This window comes from Sorex fumeus, unplaced genomic scaffold, assembly GCF_029834395.1.
Source record: "Sorex fumeus unplaced genomic scaffold, SorFum_2.1 ptg000165l, whole genome shotgun sequence".
NCBI lineage: Eukaryota > Metazoa > Chordata > Mammalia > Eulipotyphla > Soricidae > Sorex > Sorex fumeus.
Window position 1 is genome coordinate 1,881,875 of NW_026606222.1, and position 19,419 is coordinate 1,901,293.

Here is a 19,419-nt window from a genome sequence, read left to right on the forward strand (position 1 = left end):
TTTCCTCCACAGCTTTTCTTAGTTAGATAAAGCTCATGTCATTTTTAGCACTGGACGATAGATATGCCAGTTTATTAGTACATCGAGCGATAGCACAGCGGGTAGGGCGTTCGCCTTACAAGCGGCCAACATGGCCGACCCGAGTTCGATTCCTCCGCCCCTCTCGGAGAGCCCGGCAAGCTACCGAGAGTATTCGATATGCCAGACACAGTAACAACAAAGTCTCCAATGGAGACGTTACTGGGCCCGCTCGAGCAAATCGACGATCAACGGGAGGGCCTTTACCTTTACCTCCGAAGGTTAACTTCCTCCCAAGTTTTAGAATTAAAAATAAAACCCTTATGTTTTTTTTTTTTGTTGTTTTTGGGTCACACTGGTGATGCTCAGGGGTTATTCCTGGCTCTGCACTCAGGAATTACTCCTGGCGGTGCTCAGGGGACTATATGGGATGCTGGGAGTCAAACCCAGGTTGGCCGCGTGCAAGGCAAACGTCCTACCCGCTGTGCTATTGCTCCAGCCCCAAACCTTTATGATTTTATTTTTGCTTCTTTGAGTAAACAATCATACTTTTTCTTAGTGGCTGTGCTGGTGCTGGCAATATCCATTTAAAATTAACCAAAGTCTTCTTGAGTTTTAAATTGGGGCCTCAGAGGCTCGGGGTTACTCCCCTGATGCTCAGCCTGGCAGTGCTCCGGGACCAGCATGGCACCATGGCTGTGTTTAGGAGCCACCAAGGACAACTCAATGGTGCTAAGGGGTCCACGTGGTACAGGGACTCAAACCAGAGCCTTACGTATATTAGCCAGGCGCTCTATCACTTGTTCACTTTCAAACAACACTCAAGGGGCTGCAGTTATAGCACAGTGGTTAGGGCGTTTGCCCTGCATGTGGTCAACCCAGGTTCGATTCCCAGCATCCCATATGGTTCCCTGAGCACCGCCAGGAGTAATTCCTGAGTGCAGAGCCAGGTGTGTGTAACCCTGTGTACCACCAGGTGTGACCCAAAAAGGGGAAAGAAAACCCAACAACACTCAATTGCTTCACAGACAGTGCTAGTAGCTATTATTACAAAATATTCCTAATTTTGCCTCTGGTTCCCTTTGCACTAATTTATATGTATTAGGAAGTATAGAATGCTATTTTGAGGGCTGGAGTGAGAGCACAGTGGGTAGGACACTTGTCTTGCATGCAGTTGACCTGGGTTCAATCCCTAGTACCCCATATAGTTCCCCCCCAAGCCCCACCAGGAGTGATCTCCTGAGCACAGCTGGAAGTGATCCCAAAAACACTTTTTTTGTTGTTGTTAAATCAACCCTGCAGCATTCCTCAGACAAATGTAACTTTTACAGAATACTGAACTGAATTTACTAGTATCTTGTTTAGAATATTTGTGTCAAATTTGTGAAAGCACAATACAATTTTCCGTTCCTATAAAATCTTAAAATTGATTTTACTATCTCTGGCAAGAGAGTCTGATCAACTGAATGGAATACTCCCTCTTTTACTATTCTTTAGGAGAGAATGAAAGTGATGCTGTTTTTTTCCTTAATTTTTTTTTGGTGAGGGGGATGGAACCCAGGGTCCACATGAAAAGTGTGCACTCTTACCCCTGAACCACACCTCGAAGACAAAACCAGGGTAGGCCACATGCAAAGCAAGTATCTGACCCCCTGTGCTATCTCCCCAGCCCCAGATCCTTTTACTTTTTAATCACTTAACATTTCAGCACATAACAACAACAGAGATTTACTGACATGTAATTCTTGCTAAATAGCACAGCGGGTAGGGCATCTGCCTTGCACGCAGCCAACATGGCCAACCCGAGTTCGATTCCTCCGCCCCTCTCGGAGAGCCCGACAAGCTACCGAGAGTATTCGAGATGCCAGACACAGTAACAACAAAGTCTCCAATGGAGACGTTACTGGGCCCGCTCGAGCAAATCGACGATCAACGGGAGGGCCTTTACTTTTACTTTACTAATTCTTGCTATCACCATTAAAATACATTCTCTGTAGTATCTTCCTGGTTCAAACTAAACTGTTCCCCCCATCTCCAACCCTAAAATATCCATCCAGGTTAGGATCATCAATAGTATTTTTTTGTTAAAAAAAACTACATCTTCCCTAGAAGCCCCGAGTCCTATTACACGATTCCATGTCTCAACATGACAAATTAACCTGTTCATTCTAATCTGAAGCTATCATAGCTTAAATATTTGGAAAACTGAACTTAAGACACTTTTGAAGCTTCCTTACTCTTTTGCGTATGAGTTTTAACCAGTATTTTATAAAATACAGACATTTCCATATGTAGAATTGTAAAGTAGAAGAATGGCTCAACCGTTCACTCATCTACTAAAGATGGAAGGCTTCGCAATGAGATACTGATTACACCTCATCAAGTTCAACATTTTATTACTGTAAAAAAGCAATGACGAAAAGCTTTGGAGAACCAATTCCATTCCTCCTAAGGGACAAAAAATAGGGTTCATCTGAATATAAAGCTTTAAAGCTATTCTTATGCCTAAGGTAAGAAAAGGGTATGTATTTATGAGCACAATTTTAGGTAAGTTCAGTGAATTTTGTAGAAGTCGTTTACCTTTCAGAAACAGCATTATCATGATCTTGTGACAAATCAACCTTTTCACTTGCTCTGATAGAAGAATTAAAAGATTTGTTGTTTACAGAAGTCTTTCTTTCACCTCGACTATTAACTGATTCCTGATTTCTATCCAAATCCATAGTCTCTGAACTTGTAACCTGTTAAGTGAGTAAGGACAAAACAGTTGAGGGAAGGATTACCAATTATGTTCTTAAAAAAAATAGGTAAACTTAACTTCAAAACCTGCTCCCAAAATATTCTTTATGTCACTGTCAAGTTAATCGATTTGCTCCGGTGAGTCCAGTAACGTTGTGAGACTTGTTACTGTGTTTGGCGTATCAAATATGTCACGGGGAGCTTGCCAGGCTCTGCCGTGCGGGCGAGATACTCTCAGTAGCTTGCCCTGCTCCCCGAGAAGGGCAGAGGATATGGCAAACCATTATTGTGTGTTTCGACTGCAAATGGACATGACTATGGTTGTTTTGCCAAAATAAATGCTTAAGAATGCTTTAAAAAATAAAATGGGGGCTGGAGCAATAGCACAGCATTTGCTTTGCATGTGGTCAACCTGGGTTGACCAGCAACCCATAAGGTTCCCTGAGCAACGCCAGGCGTAATTCCTGAGAGTAGAGTCAGGAGTAACCCCTGTGCATCACCGGGTGTGACCCAAAAAGAAAAAAAAAAAAGATAGCATAAGCAAATTTCCAAGCTTTAGTAGAAAGAAGGTAAATCAATTATCTAAGCAATCTGACATTATTATTCCAAGATGAAGTTTCAGGAATAAACAGACAGACATTTCTAATATTCATTACCTATTTCAAGAATTCTTTAACTTATTCTTTCAGTTACGTTTTAGAACTTGGAATTGAGGAGTGTGGGTGAGAGCACAGCGGGTAGAGTGTTTGCCTTGCACATGGCCAACCTGGGTGCAATCCCTGGCACCCCATATGGTCCTCAGAGTCTGCCACGAGGGATTCCTGAAACACAGCTAGGAGCAAGCCCTGAGATCTGCCAGGTGTGGCCCAAAAACCAAACAATAAAGAAAAAAAATTGGAGTAGGAACATTTCTTCTATGCTTTGGCTGAAAATTCACAATACTCAAAACAGTTAATCTATACGAAAGGACTGATTACTCAACTCATTAACATAATTTACTTATGGACAGCAAAAATGCAGGTATACAAAAGCATGATTCTGAGATATATTAAGTGTACAATTGTTACTTATGTACAAAGGTTCACATGGTATTGGAAATATTGATTTCTAGTATTTGCAACATTTGCTGAGAAATACTTGGTATCTATCCTTTCATTCCAGAACAAGATGGTACAGTCCTTTTTCTTCTGTTCTTCCACTTTGAATACAACTTAATCTTGAAAATAATTCAAGACAAAAATGATAGTAATTCATTTAAATTCACACAGTAGCTCTGAAAAGCAGCGGGTGGATTGGGGGTGGGGGGAATGACATACAGATTGACTCGGGCCCTCAAGACTGAGAAGTGACAACACAGGAAGTGCCCTGAATTTTCTTCTTATACAACATACGCTGGGTGCGAGAAAGACCAGGAGCTTGTCCACTCCCCAAATCTAGGGCAGGGGTGGCTCATCCCCTACTCCACGTGGGCAGAATCCAGAAGCACAATTCGTTGCAGCCCTCACGTCACCTGGGTCCCAATTTGGTCTGAATCAGACGCAGCGTTCAGCTAGAGACAACACCCAGGATGCCACACCTGGATCAGGAGGAGCAAGGCAAATCCAAGGCGGTTGGACCACGCGGTGACACTATACTTGGGAGAGCAATGGACTGGACCATGAATGCAACAGCTGTGTCCCTGCTCCATACCTGGGCAGCAGTGGGCCCAATCCACTGCAGTGGCAGTGACCAGGCCAACATTTTCTGAACTTCCCATCCAACAAAGCTGGGGAACCATGCGGCACCTGCAAGGATTGAATGGGAGACCCAGTGGAGGCGGAAGAAAGATGCCAACCAGACTTAGAGGACTCTGAAAATTAAAATGTCATTGAAACTGTAGCTCAAAAAAGGAGACCAGGACCCATGTACTCCCCCTCAACCAGGCAACCACTGCTGGAGACTCTCCAGAGAATGCTCTCTGATGCCACACTTGGACTTTCTGGACTTCCAAGGCAGCAGCAAAAGTCTTCTCTCCGTTGCGTGCTTTTCTAGAATCTCCCGAATCAACTACTCAATCTCCTTCTTGCTGAAGAACCCTCTCCAACTTACTTTTTCCTTCACACACTCCACTGAGAAGTAAAAAATAAAGGGCCCCTAGTAAAACTGAAAAAAGACCACCGAAGAACTTGGGGCTGGAGGGATAATACAGCAGGCAGGGCGCCTGCCTTGCACATGGTCGACTCAGGTTCCAACTCTGGAACCCCGAACGGCTTTTGAGCTGGTCAGAAATGATCCCGGAGCGCTGAGCTAAGCCCTGAGCATCACTGGGTGTGGCCCAAAAACCAGACACAAACAACACACACACACACACACACACACACACACACTACCCCAGATTATTTATATCGATTAAAATGAGAGCTACAGATCTACAAATAAGGGACTCCCTTTTCTTAATTTTTGGGTCATACCCAGTGTGTTTAGGACTTACTCCCGGTTCAGTATGAAGGGATGACTTCCAGAGGATGTATGTAGTAGGGAAGTTTGGATCTGCCTCAGCCTCGTGCAAAGCAAGCTCCCTGCCCCCCTGTGCTAACTAACTCTCCAGCTCCCAAGAGAAAAAACTTAACAACTTTATTCCAACAGATTCAACAACTTACACAAATTCCCTTGCAAAGACTGACTTATAAAACCAATATAAGATGAAGCAGAAAATCCTGACTTACCCTAAAATCTATTAATTGCCTTTTTAAGAAATAAATCTTTCTACAGAAGAAAGCTCCTTCTGTAAGGAGGAATGGTTTTCATGTGGTTTTCTATATGACAGACTTAAAAAACATTTGGTTCAGGGGCTGAAGCCATAGCACAGTGTAGGGCATTTGTCTCACAAACCACTGATCTGGGTTCGATCCCCTGCACCTCATATAGTGAGTGAAGTCCAAACACAAACAAAGTCAGGTCATAGGGTGCTTCCCTTGCAAGTGGAGTTAGACCCGCCAGCACCCCGTATGGTTCCTGGATCCCTGCCACGAGTGATCCCTGAGCACAAGTGGGTAAAAATAATAAAACAAACGAGAAAATTTATGAAAAACACACAAAAACACATTTGATTCAGGGATGTAGCTCAGTGCTAGAGCACATGGCTTTGCCTGTGAGAGGACTTGAGTTTGATCCCCGGTATAACAACAACAAAATGCTTGGGGCTGGAGAGATAGTACAGTGGAGTGGACAGTACAGAGGGCAGAGTAAGGCGTCTGCCTTGCATGCACCCAACCTAGGTTCAATACCAGCAACCCAAATAGTCCCTTGGGTATTGCCCAGAGTACTTCCTGAGTGCAGAGCCAGGCGAAATCCCTCAGCATCACCCTGTGACCCAAAAACTAAAACAAAAAAGCAAACTCACAAAGGTTTTAGGTATTATTAAAAATCTTACACAGATTTGTAAAAAAGTAGGGAAAGAATACTTCCCAATTCATTTACTGATCTAGCAAAAAGACAACAAAGCACAAATGAATAAAGAACATTTCTGTGGTTAGGGAAATAGGTCAAAAGGGCTGCAGAGCACATCTTTGCAAGTGGGAGGCTCTTTTGCTCCCTGACACTGCACGGTACCTCAAGGATCACCAGAAGTAATCTCTTCGCAAAGAGAAAGGAGGAGCCCTTCAGCATGAGCAGGTGTACCCCAAACAAAACACAGTGGGCTAGGAGAAAGTCCAGTGTGTTAGGAGCTCTCCTGGCATGAGCACCATCTGGATTCAATGTCTGACACCACATTTAGTTCCCAGAGCTACACCAGGAATGAACCCTGCGCACTGCCGAGTGTAGACCCCTAAAAACAACAACAAAACACAACCAGAAAAACAAAACAAAAATGTTGAAAGCAAAACAAAGTATTTTTGTGACTAAAAAGAAAAAATTCAGTTAATAGGGCTGGAGCGATTGTACAGTGGTAAGGGCGTTTGCCTGCAGGTGGCCAACCCAGGTTCGATCCCCAGCATCCTACAGGGTCCCCTGGGCACCGCCGGGTGTGACCCAAAAAGCCAAAAAACAAAAAATTTTTTTCCAGTAAATATATACTCAAGATTATTATGTTTAAAGTGTGAAACGATGCTCATACTGACATATGAAATGTACACCAAAAAAAGTGTATTCTGGTATAAAATATACTAAAAACTTAAAAGTATCTCAAATATAAGATAGCTTAATGTATGATGAGATAAATATTACATAACACAAATTAATACATTAAAGTAGTAAAGGTAGAGGTTACAAGTGTTCACCATAAAATTGTTTGCTTTGTATGTTTGAAACTTTTCATCATTATCAAATAGTAAAGGGGTAGTTGAAACAACGGCCAATCATAATTCAACATTACAAAAATAACATGCCATTTATATTCATTCTCTAAGGGTATCTTCTCCAGAGTCGCAGAAATACACTAAGTAGAACTTTACAGGCTTTTAAGTCTTCTATTTTAGTATGGAAGTACACTTATTTCTTGTAATTCATCGACTTAAAATGTGGATCAACTAAGTTATTAAAAATCCTGTGTTTATACTGACCTTACAAGCCATCTCACTGGTTTGTAACATGTTTGTTTCCAAACAATTCCATACAGCTTTAATACGTCTTCGGAGTTTTGCTATTTTTGCCTAGAAGAAAAAGACAAAAATAAATACAAAACCAGAGCACTGAATAATGTATCACACAGAGATGGAGGAAAAACAATTTGCCACAGCAGTTTCCCACGACTACCAAACTCAACGAGAATTTTAACATAAATTTCAGATTTAAATTGTTTGATGCTTGTAGGACATTCAGATTGGATTAAAGACAAAAGCTTGCCATTTGCAACAAAACGAATGCTTAGGAAATAAGCCAGATGGAGAAAGACAAAAACTGCAGGATTTCACTCACATGTGGTAAGTAAACAAACAAACAGATGAACTGAAATAGAACAAAAATAAAACTGTGGACTATAGTGGTTACCAGAAGGAAAGAGGAAGGGTGTGTGGGATAACTCAAAGGAAATGTAAATGTTTATTTTTTTGTGATGCATCTCCAAAACATTATGATGAACTGTGACTTCAACTTTAAAAAAATGATGTAAAAATATAGAGGGATGGAGCCAGAAACATTATCTGAGGTGGTAGAAAAATGTGTGAACCAATTTCCAAGTGGTCCATAATAAAATGAATGTTTGCTAGACACACCAATACACCGATCAGCCAGGTAGCCCTAGAACACAATTCCCAAACTTCCTGGACCTACCACTTCCTTTCAGAAAAATATCACTCAGCACCTGCCTCAAAAACTACCTTCAGCCAATAAACAGGAGGTACTCCTCAACTGCACCAATAACAATTACCACCCTTTGAACTGTTTCAGTGGCCCTCAAGTGAGGCAGGATAATCCACTTTGTGAAACATTGCCCTAAATTTTTTTAATCTATTTTTTGCTTTTTGGGTCATACCCAGCAATGCTCAGAGGTTACTCCTGGCTCTGCGCTCAGGAATCACTACTGGCGGTGCTTGGGAGACCATATGGGATGCTGGGGATTCAACCTGTGTTGGCTGCGTTTAAGGCAAAGGCCCTACCTACTGTTCTATTGCTCTGGCCCTGACCTAAATTATTAAAACAAAACCAAAAAGCCAAAAAACTTGAAGTTGTCCAAGTTGTAACCAGTACAAAATGTATTTGAATAAAAAGAAACCACCTAAATATTAAGTCTGTCACTGAACTGAATGACAGAACAAATTTAAAGTATTTCCAAAGAGCCTATGCCACTGTTACAGTAGTCTCTATTACCCGTGATACATAGTACATTTAGGTTTGTGTACAGAAGTCAGATCAGTTACTGTTTCTCTTTCCTAACATGTAAACTGTCACCACAATTCTACATTTTATTTATTTTTTTACTTTTTGTTCCATAATTTTACTTATTTTTTCTTCTTATATTTATTTATTGAATCACTGTGGGAAAAGTTACTAAGCTTTCAGGTTCAAATCTTGGTCACACAATGATCAAACACCTCTCCTTTCACCAGTACGCATTTTTCACCACCAACAACCCCAATATACCCCCCTCCCTCCCCTCCCAATGCCTTGTGAGGCAGATGATTTCCACTGAACTCTTCCCTACACTGATTACATTATTTTGACAAAAGATGCACCATTATTGCTTAGAATCCCCCCCCAACAATCAGAATTGCTGAAAAGGCATTGTGAAATACTTTGCTTTCTATAGCTGGTTATGAGAATCATATGATGTCACGCAGCCGCAATTGTAGCCATGCAATTTTGGATTTCTGCGAAGAGCCAAATAATTACGAGATTGGTTTCTGTGCGTCTGGTGTTACGGCTGTGCCGGAGAGCTGCTTGTGGGGGGCAACTCATGACCTTGGTAGGGCATGAAGGACAAGCTGGTACCGCCCCCATTCCCATGAGACTGCAGTTGCCCCCTCACGGCTGGCTCATAACTGGCTCTCCAATAAGCTCTGCGGCAGTGGCCAACTTGCTGGGGGGGAGGGGGAAGGTGGGAGGAAGGGAGCAACACCCTTTCCATCCTGGGGAGGCATGGAGCCATAGTTTAACGCATGGTCCATTCACTTTTCTGCTGCAAGCTGCCGGGCTCTGGATTAAGTCCTTTTGCCTCTGAAGCCATGGCCGTGCCAGAGAGCCACTAGTGGGGGGCAACTTGTGACCTCGGTAGGGCGTGAAGGACGAGCCAGTACCATCCCCCTTCCCATGAGACTGCAGTTGCCCCGTCACCAACAGCTCATACCTGGCTTTCCAATAAGCTCTGAGGCAGCGGCCACCTAGCTGGGGGGGGGGCGGGGGAGAAGGCAGAACGGAGCAACGCCCTTTCCCTCCTGGGGAGGCATGGACCCATAGTTTAATGCATGATCCATTCACTTTTCTACCGGAAGCTGCTGGGCTCTGGATTAAGTCCTTTTGCCTCTGGAGCCATGGTCATGCCAGAGAGCTGCTTGTGGGGGGAAACTCGTGACCTCGGTAGGGCGTGAAGGATGAGCCAGTACCATCCCCTTTCCCAAGAGACTGCAGTTGCCCCATCACTGCTGGCTCATACCTGGCTTTCCAATAAGCTCTGAAGTGGTGGCCACCTTGTATGTGGTCCAGATGCATTTCTGCCAAAAGCCACTGGGTTTCGAGATTTGTTTCTGAGTTTCTGGGATTATGGTCGTAAATCAGCTTGATCAGGACCCAGAGAGGCCATTTGTAGGCAGTGACTCGGGGTCTTGCTGGGATGGAGAGGAAAGGGCCAGTTCCACCCCATAAAGTGAGGCCCCGCGTGTCTGGTCACTGCAGGCCCAAACCTGACTGTCCAGTGGCCTCTGAAGGATGGTGGTCACCGGGCCGCCAACGGGAACAGGCCAAGGCACGAAACCTATTCCCACCTGGAGTGGCCCAGTGCCAGTAACCTACTGCAGGAACAGGATGCATTTCTGCCAAAAGCCTTTGGGTTCCAAGATTTGTTTCTGAGTCTCTGAGATCATGGCCATTAAGCAGTTCGATCAGGAACCAGAGAGGCCATGCCTCCAATTATATAGCTGAGCCCAAGGTCATTTGTGGGTGTGTCTCCCACACACCTAACTTTTGGCTGTTTACTTTCTTGGTAAACTTTCCCCCAAGTTTTTGGGGTCTGGCCAAAGGCACAGCAGCAATTTTGGGGTATCTGAAAGTCTGACGGTGCCATCAGGCTGCTGATGCACTCGCCTCAGAGGTACAGATTGACCTGCTGGCGGCACCATACCCCCTACAATTCTACATTTTAAAAGGATTCAAATAAAATCAAATGTAATTAGAAACTTACAAAGAGTTCATCAGCTACTGCTTCATGTTTATTATTGCACTGTGTCTTCCCAATGCGTTCGTTCAATTCATTCAGTTTGTTATCAAATACTTTGCAATTCATATTACCAATCTCCTCTCGAATCAAAAGTCTGACCTAGAATTTTAAAATAAAAACCAAGACATCCCACATTTAAAATTTAAAAGCAATTTCACTTTCTACATCTTAAAACTAGCTTTGTTCTTGAATGAATCGACGGGGATCAATAAAGTACACTTCATAATTTTGTCCTGACCTTGCTCTAACTAGTACATTTTAGAAATACTGAATACCAAATTTAGTAGTGCGCACTAGTATTTAAATGGAAGAAATCAAATTCTCATTGTGCTAAACTTGTTTTCTGCAATTTCAGTTGAATTCCTTAATGCACATTGAAGGAGCAACAGCAGTCTAGATCCCACTTGTATTTTTAATGGCAACAAACCTAGTATTCATAAAAAGGAGCTCCATTTATTTGAAAACTAGAGCCCAATAAACATGGTTGCCCATAAAGAGTGGAGTTCTTAGGAAAGTCTGAGTATTGACCCTGTCATAAACAGGTGAGAGGACTTCTAAGAGGCCCAGGTATCTCTAAGCTTCAGTTTACCCAACCACATAGGCATAGGTGATGCAAAAATACCTGAATGATATTCATAAGACTTATAAAGACAGCATGGTAAAGGATCTTCAAACGTGAAACACTGAATTCATAGGATGGAAATAAAAAGGTAGGATAATCTTTACTTGAATAATTTTGTTTTTAAAGGGGAATGTGATGACTTTTGAATTGTTAAAATTCAAAGAAACCAGGAACAATTATGTACTAATAGAATCTGGCAAAACGCATGCTAGTAGCTACCAAATAAAATATTAATGCATTTCATTATCTCACTGAGTTTTAGAAAACAGACTGGCTTATTTTCTGGGAACATAATTTTATTTTCTGGGACATTCATCTCAATGTCCACCGATATTAACAGCGTGGTTGAGCCAAAAGTTCAGAAATATCCACTGTGAATTTTGCTCAGTGTAATTCTTGTAAACAACTTTCATAATAGGTAGTCTCTCTTATGATGAAGCCTATCATGATATACTTAACGTACTTATTAATTTTATTTCTTTCCCCTAGTATCTTGCTTTGTGGTGTTCAAAACTGGAATAGTTTTCATTTTAAACTCCTTAAAAGTGCTATCGCTTGAATGATTAAACACATTCAGTAATTTTGTTTGATTATTCCCAAAGTTTTTCCTTCTCACTCCCAATTGTTCTTGCTCGTCAACATTACTGTCTATTTGATTACTTCTGTAATGCAGCATTAACATTTTTCAATGGGTTTTCAGCAATTAAATGTGATTGTCATTGTTACTTCTACCACTTCAAAATATTTGATTACTTAATGCTCAAAATGTTTCATGTAAATACTCAGAAACACATACTTTTTTTTCCTTTTTGGGTCACACCCGGCGATACTCAAGGGTTCCTCCTGGCTCTGCACTCAGGAATCACTCCTGGTGGTGCTTTGGGGGATGCTGGGAATCAAACCCGGGTAGGTCATATGCAAGGCAAATGCCCTATCTGCTGTACTATCTCTTCACCCCCAAACACCATTATTTTTGCTCAAATCATTACCAGTAAGCCCAGGTACTGTTTTTATGAATCACTGCATTCCTGCCCCATTTACTGGCTGGAGTGAATCTGTAAAGCATGAATCTTAGAGGAACATATGTAAGTGTTTAAAACAAGAAAACACTGTTTACCTGATGAGCAAAGACCACATAGTGCCTGTCAAGCTTCCCTGATGAGGAGAATCATGGGATACTGAAATCACAAATACCTGGGTCCTACATTCACTAAATAGATTGTTGTGAAAGGGGACCAGGAAATTTATAACTAACCAGCACCACAAACGAGGCAGGCAAAATCTTAGTAAAGAGTAATCTAAAATAAGCATTTGACTATTCATGGAACTCAAGAAACAATAATTTAAACAAAGAATACTGCCAATTTAAATGGAGGCAGACTTTTTTAGGGAGTAAGTAGGGGTTTGAAGGCTATGCATACCATGTGCAAGGTGAGCACCCTACCTGCCATACTCTGGCTATCCTATCTTTTCCAGCCCTGAAGAAGACTGTTTTTTGAAAGGGTCACACTTGGGCATGCTCCGGGGCTACTCCTGGCTCTGCAGGCACAGTGTTCGGGGACCATATGGGATGCTGGGGATCAAACCTGGACTGACCATGTGCAAAGCAAGCGCCCTACTCACTATATTATCACCCTGGCCCCTGGAGGCAACTCTTAAAAGTTGATTATTTATACTAAAGGTCCACCAACCGGGTATTCTTCCTCATCAGACTAGACATTTGCACTCATTGAATGAGGTTCCTTGAACAGAAGATACAAGAACCTCTACCAAATACCTTCTGCCATGTTAAGTATCCAAAATGATGGAATCATATGAAAGTCCTCACTACAATTTGAAAAGGTCAGCAGCCAAAAGAGCCTAAGGAGTAAGGAAAAGCTGACAACTACATGGCTCCAATTTGCTTCAACTTTCTAAGATTGGCAGAAGAACCCTTCCACTTCAGTCATTTAATCCTTACCGACTAGGCCAAGATCCTCATAAAACCCTGAACAATGTGTCAGCAAATTTGGGAGCTCAGAGTAAAGAAGACCAATGTCAAGGAGGGAGGGAGGTCCCACTCCCCTGGGACTCCAACGAGGAAAGATGTACGAACAACAGTGGTTTAGGGAGTGAACTGGGTCAGAATAAAAATATGTGGGATATGTTAGGTAGTTAGAGCAAGTGAGGAGATAGGAGAGAGCCGAAAGTTGTCTCTGGAGAACATACAGAAACATCTAGTCGTTCAAGGGCTAATGAAATAAGCTGTATTCCCTAAACCTCCCTGGGCAAGACTTTTTTCTGTTGACCTGGTAGCCCAAAAAGGAAATTTTGTGAAGGAAATAATGGTAGAGGAGTATTAATTTTTGCTTAAGCACAGTGGTAGGGCATTTGCCTTGCGCGCAGCCAGCCCAGCCGGGCCGGGTTTTATTCCTCCGCCCCTCTAGGAGAGCCCGGCAAGCTACCCGTATTCAATATGCCAACAACAAGTCTCAAAATGGAGACGTTACTGGGCCCGCTCAAGCAAACTGATGAACAACGAGAGGACAGTGACAGTGATTGTGGGGGAAAAAAAAGAGTTCAAACACTGAAATGTAAAGTCTTTGTAGGGCCTCCTCAGAACTTATTTCTAAATTTAACTACTAATCATTGTGATTAAGACATGGATGGAATTTCCGACCATTTTATCGATTTTTGGGCTACCAGGCAGTGTTTAGGGCTTACTGTGGGCTCTGTGCTTAGGGATCAATCCTGGTGGGGCTAGGAGACCTAATGTGGGGCTGGTGATCAATTATGGATCAGCTGCATGCTAGACAAATGCCCACCTGTCGTTCGATCTCTCCAACGCCCCAACCATATCTTAAGCTAGATCCATGCTTATCCTAATTCCGCTACCCCTTCCCTTCAAGCGATTTACATATTTTTGTAAGTGTCTCATTTGGTCTTCCTGGGAGAAAATAAGAAAAAAAAAATTCTGGTCCCTTATAGTAAGACATAAAACTACCACACAGAGTCCTTTAGTTGTGGTTTTCTAAGGGTAATTAGCAAAATAAAACTGTCAAATAGGTTCCATTTGTAGGCCTACTAAAATAAAAGTTTATTTCATTTAAATTCTAAGTTGGATAGACCTGTCTAGAAATTGCAGTACAGGAGAGGAAAGGGAACAAAAATGAAAGCAAAACAAATCCTTAAAAATGTTATAAACTGGGGCTGAAGCGATAGCACAGCGGGTAGGGCGTTTGCCTTGCACGCAGCCAACATGGCCGATACAGGTTCGATTCCCAGCATCCCATATAGTCCCCCGAGCACCGCCAGGAGTAATTCCTGAGCGGATGAGCCAGGAGTAACCCCTGAGCATCGCTGGGTGTAACCCAAAAAGCAAAAAAAAAAAAAATTATAAACCAAGTATCAGAAAATGGAATCTATCTGTGTAAAGCTGGAAATTAGGGCAAGACAACCTGAACACATCAGGATTTCACAATGAACATTTAAATTGTCTGAATCTTTAAGGTCAATTTTAATGAGATCCTACAAAGCTATACCTGCAGATCAAAAAAACATCATGATCAGTACAAGAGAGACTGGACTGTTCAACAAAGCTCTAGGTCATGCAGTGCCTGACTCACAGAGATTTTAAACTAATACTGAACTAAATTGGCTCATTTTTTTCCAACCACAATTTTACCTAGGTTATTTTGAACTGCATCATTTTCAAGAAATAAAGAGAGGTTTTGGTGATGGGAATAATATTCTTTCCCTAATACAGCCTTCTGCTAAATGATTTTCACATACTAGTTTCCCACACTAGTAACAAGTGAAAATAATCAACAAGAAATCATAGTGAATAATTAACTTCTACCGTATTTTATTAACCTGAAGTGTTATTTATTATTTATTTATTTATTTATTTTTGGGCCATGCGTGGCAATGCTCAGGGCTTACTTCTGGCTGTGCTCAAGAACCACTCCTGACCAGCTTGGGAAACCAAATGGGGTGCTAGGGATAGAACCCAGCAAGGAAAACACTCCACCCACTGTACTACCGCTCTGGCCCCTCAACTGAAGTTTCTGACAAAAATATTAAAGCCCCAGCACTATACCTGATCCAGCAGTGCTGTTTGCTTTTCCAGAGTTACACAAACATTTTCATTAATTCGCTCTGAAGTTTTCAGGCGCTTAACATTTTCTTTGTTTTCCAAAAATATCCGCTTCTTTTGAATATGGCCTTGGAGAAAGTGAAGAATATGTGAATACAACTTTCTTTCCAACGGGGAAAACAGGGGAATTCTTTTATTCGGGGCACCACCAAGTCAATGGAAATATTCGTGGCAGCATTTACTCTGCTTGGGCCTCCCAAGCGATTCTAAGGGAGAGGGAGACTGCAGTGTTTGGCAGGGACAAGGTACAAAATGGTGCAGGGGAACTGCTCCTGACGATACTTGAGGGGTTCAGTGCTCAAGGCCCAGGGATGCAAAACATGGCAGTATATTTTCAAAAATTTCATTGTATAAAAAAATTCAGATAAGCTGGGCCCCAGGGATGGCTGAGTGGCCTAAGTGCCCATCTTCCAAGTGTGAGGTGGCAAAGTTTGATCCCTGGGGCAGCACATTTACAAGTGGGATCCAGTCAGCTCTGCTATTTGGGACATCTAGCACTGCAACAAAGAGAGTATCCCGCAGCAAATACTGCAACCAGAATGCATGCAAGCACCTCCCTGAAAGTTTGCAACCCAGCAGCGAACACCGTGGTTAAAGGTTCTAACCTCTAGGAGCAACACAACCAAGGACACATTTAAAAGCCTCCCTATACCTACCTCTTGTCAAGGCAACAAAATGGACCAGTGGTAGAATCTTGACACACTAGTGGAGGGACTGGGTAAAGCATTTTAAGTATGAAACAATCATTTCGAAAGTGTTGCAAACTATGAAACCTCAAAAAAAAAAAACACAGCAAAGAGGAGAGGGAAAGTGGAACTAAAACTTTTAATTTTTATTTTGGTTTGGAGGTCATAATCATTGTGCTCAGGGTTTATTCTTGGCTCTGTGCTCAGGGAGCACTTCTGGTAGGGCTTGGGGGGCCATAGTGGGTACTACGGATCAAACCCACGTCGCCGCATGCAAGGCAAGTACTTTACCTGCTGAACCAACTTTCAGGCCCATACATTTTATTTTATTTTATTTTAGCCTTTTGGGTCACACCTGGCCATGCTCAGGGGTTACCCCTGGCTCTGCACTCAGGAGTTACTCCTGGCAGTGCATGGGGAACTATATGGGATGCTGCGAATCGAACCCGGGTCGGTGCCGTGCAAGGCAAATGCCCTACCCACTGTACTATCCCTCCAGCCCCCAATTTTTATTTTTTATGAACAAAATAACAAAAGCATAAAACAGAAAAACCCTGCTATTCTACTACTTAAAAAATACTTTTGAATTCTAATCTCTGGTATACTTTCCACTCAACATTATACAGTAAGTAAAGGTAAAGGTAAAGGCCCTCCCGTTGATCGTCGATTTGCTCGAGCGGGCCCAGTAACGTCTCCATTGGAGACTTTGTTGTTACTGTGTCTGGCATACCGAATACTCTCGGTAGCTTGCCGGGCTCTCCGAGAGGGGCGGAGGAATCGAACTCGGGTCGGCCATGTTGGCTGCGTGCAAGGCAGACGCCCTACCCGCTGTGCTATAGACCATAAACTGATTACAGCACTTAGTTGTCTATTTGCAATTACTCAAATAGTCTCATATTTATAAAACAGTTACTTAGGCAGTCCCACATATTTTTAATAGACAACTATCTGAAAACAATTTAAAATTCTTCTTAAGTAATCAGTCCATAACCTAGACAAAAAAATTCATCCTTCAAAATCAGGTTATTCTTGTTTTTTTTTTAACCCACAGAGTACCTTTTAATGAAATTTGTTTTTCCTCATTTTATAGCCCTAGAACCTCATTACTCAAAAGCATCTGTCTTTACATATAATACATATTATCAGCTTGCCATATGGCTTATAGGTCAAATCAGTGGAAAGAAAGAAATTCAACAATAATTTAGAAATCCCGTTCTTTCAATCAGCCTTCTTATCAGTCTTGTAACATAACTTTAAAATAAGGAACATAAATAGAACAACCAATTGCAGTCGTCATCTTTGGATTTTGGTATTCTCAAGGAAAAGGAGTGCTTCTTCGCTATATTTTAGTTCCCTTTGGATATGTCAAAGGATACTGTTCCCCTCCGCACTCAAGATTTAAAAACAATTTATCCCCAAATAATATTACATTACTAACTCTTTGTCTAGTCTACAGGGCCCTATGGTTCTGATTCCCCAAAGGAAACTTTTAGATACACTATACATTTTAAAAGATACACTTACTGTTATTACTATCAGTGTCAAGTGATGAGAGCCTTGTTGAGTTCAAACTTTCACAGTGTATAATGCTGGAACTTCGGTTTCGACAGGATTCTTCACTTTTAAAAATGTCAGCAGCACAGTTATTGGGATTGACTGGATTTGCCAACTTTGGTATCTTATCAATAGGCACAAAATGGGTGTTTGCACTTAAATTATTTTGCCTTTTACCATGTGACTCGGAATCAGAATTTGTTTCTAAATAGGAAACTATCTTATCGATCCTCTTACCATCCAAACTATTGGTCACTGTAGGCCTTGGAATTTTAACTACACTATTCAGTTTAATAGATGGAGGGTACATGGATTTCACTTTATAATCTTCCTTGTGTTCACTAAAGGATTTTGATACATTTGTGTGGCATTCTAAGTGGTTTTCAAAAGTGTTTTGTGACTCTTTTGCCTTTTTCTTGATCAGTATGCAGGGAGAAGAACCTATTATTTTACTTGACTTTTGGTTAGGGCATACTGCTTGTTTTTCAGTGTATTCCAATCTTGTTTTTACATCAGCACTTTCTAGTTGCTTAATAAAATTCTGAGAGCATACTGAATTTTTGTTAGAACTCAGTAAGGAAGAATTATCAGACTGTTCATTGCTACTTATGACACCAGTATTTGAATTCGGATTACTACTTGACACATTATTCCCAATTGCTGCTATTTTCAGAGCATCGACATTCTTTGACTTATTCAGTAACTCTACTTGCTTCCAGCAACTTGCAGGCATTGTTTTTTTGGCTTTCAGTATCTTCCTTTTACTTTTATCTGAACTTGCCATTTTTCAAAACCTAGAATTCAAGACACCATAATTAAATGCATTTCTTCAGCAACAAAAGTTAATGTACTTTCAATATTAAAATAGTACTCAGATTACCGTTTCAGGGAGGTAATAATTTTTATTGAGAATTTCATGTTTTTTACCTGGGTTTAATCCCTGGCGTCCCATATGGTCCCCTCCAAGCAGGAGTAATTCCTGAGTGCAGAGCCAGGAGGAACCCCTGAGCATCGCTGGGTGTGACCCAAAAAGAAAAAAAAAAAGCAAGCTTTTTTTGGAGGAGGGGCTGGTTAGCGCACCCAGCAATGCTGAAGGGTTACTCCTGGCTCTGTGCTCAGGAATCACACTCCAGCCTGTTTGGGACAACGCATGGGATGTCAGGGATCAAACCCAGGTTGGCTGCATGCAGGGCAAGCACCTTACATGCTCTATTATCTCTCTGGCCCCTTAAGTTGCACTTTTTCATAAAGACAAAAAAAGTTTTATATATATAACATTCCATTTTCTACCCACTTGAGAATCTTTTCAACCTCCTAAAGTTCAAGAATTTGAGCATAAGATATAATTAAACCAATTCAAATAAGGAAGCCAAATCATTACTTAATACTTTCCAAAATTTGAGAAAAAATTTCTCACATAGTATAGAAAATATTGTTATCTACCTCTCAGAATTCACATCAAAGTTAATCTGAAAAATAGGTAATTTAAAAGATAAAAATACTGACAAATACAAACTAGACAAATCAAGTAAAAAATTAAAAGTAGTAACACATGATAGAACAGTTACCTACTAAAGTATAAAACATTTTATTCATTTAAAAGTCAAAGACAGTTGCAGAACACTTTTAAGACACAACAAAAGCGACCTAAAAAATATTTTCATTTATCACTACTTATTCATATTTACATTCCCCTGACCCCGAAAGAGCCCCTAATATGCCATCGGGCTACACTAGCACGTGACAGGGATGAATGGAGACGTTACTGGCACCTGCTCGAGCAAGTCAATGGACAACAGGGTGATAATGATAGTGA

At 41.6% G+C, this 19,419-nt stretch overlaps 1 protein-coding gene across 1 annotated transcript; it reads right to left on the reverse strand.

Moving 5' to 3' along the window:
* Window positions 1-2,594: 2,594 nt before the first annotated feature.
* LOC130016704 (activating transcription factor 7-interacting protein 2-like) lies at window positions 2,595-18,393 on the reverse strand. The gene is made up of 5 exons (XM_056107438.1): window positions 17,574-18,393; window positions 15,307-15,431; window positions 10,571-10,705; window positions 7,299-7,388; window positions 2,595-2,759 (listed from the first exon to the last, which is right to left on the reverse strand). Exons 1-5 carry the CDS (start codon window positions 18,385-18,387, stop codon window positions 2,595-2,597), a joined length of 1,329 nt encoding a protein of 442 aa, XP_055963413.1. The 5' UTR covers window positions 18,388-18,393.
* Window positions 18,394-19,419: the final 1,026 nt, after the last annotated feature.

Excerpts from the sequence above, each read along its gene's own strand:
- LOC130016704 (XM_056107438.1), bottom strand. The coding sequence starts at position 18,387 with ATGGCAAGTTCAGATAAAAGTAAAAGGAAGATACTGAAAGCCAAAAAA. Across the intron at positions 10,706-15,306 it reads AAACAGCACTGCTGGATCAG|GTCAGACTTTTGATTCGAGA; the intron begins GTATAGTGCTGG and ends TTAAAATTCTAG. Across the intron at positions 2,760-7,298 it reads CCAGTGAGATGGCTTGTAAG|GTTACAAGTTCAGAGACTAT; the intron begins GTCAGTATAAAC and ends CTCACTTAACAG.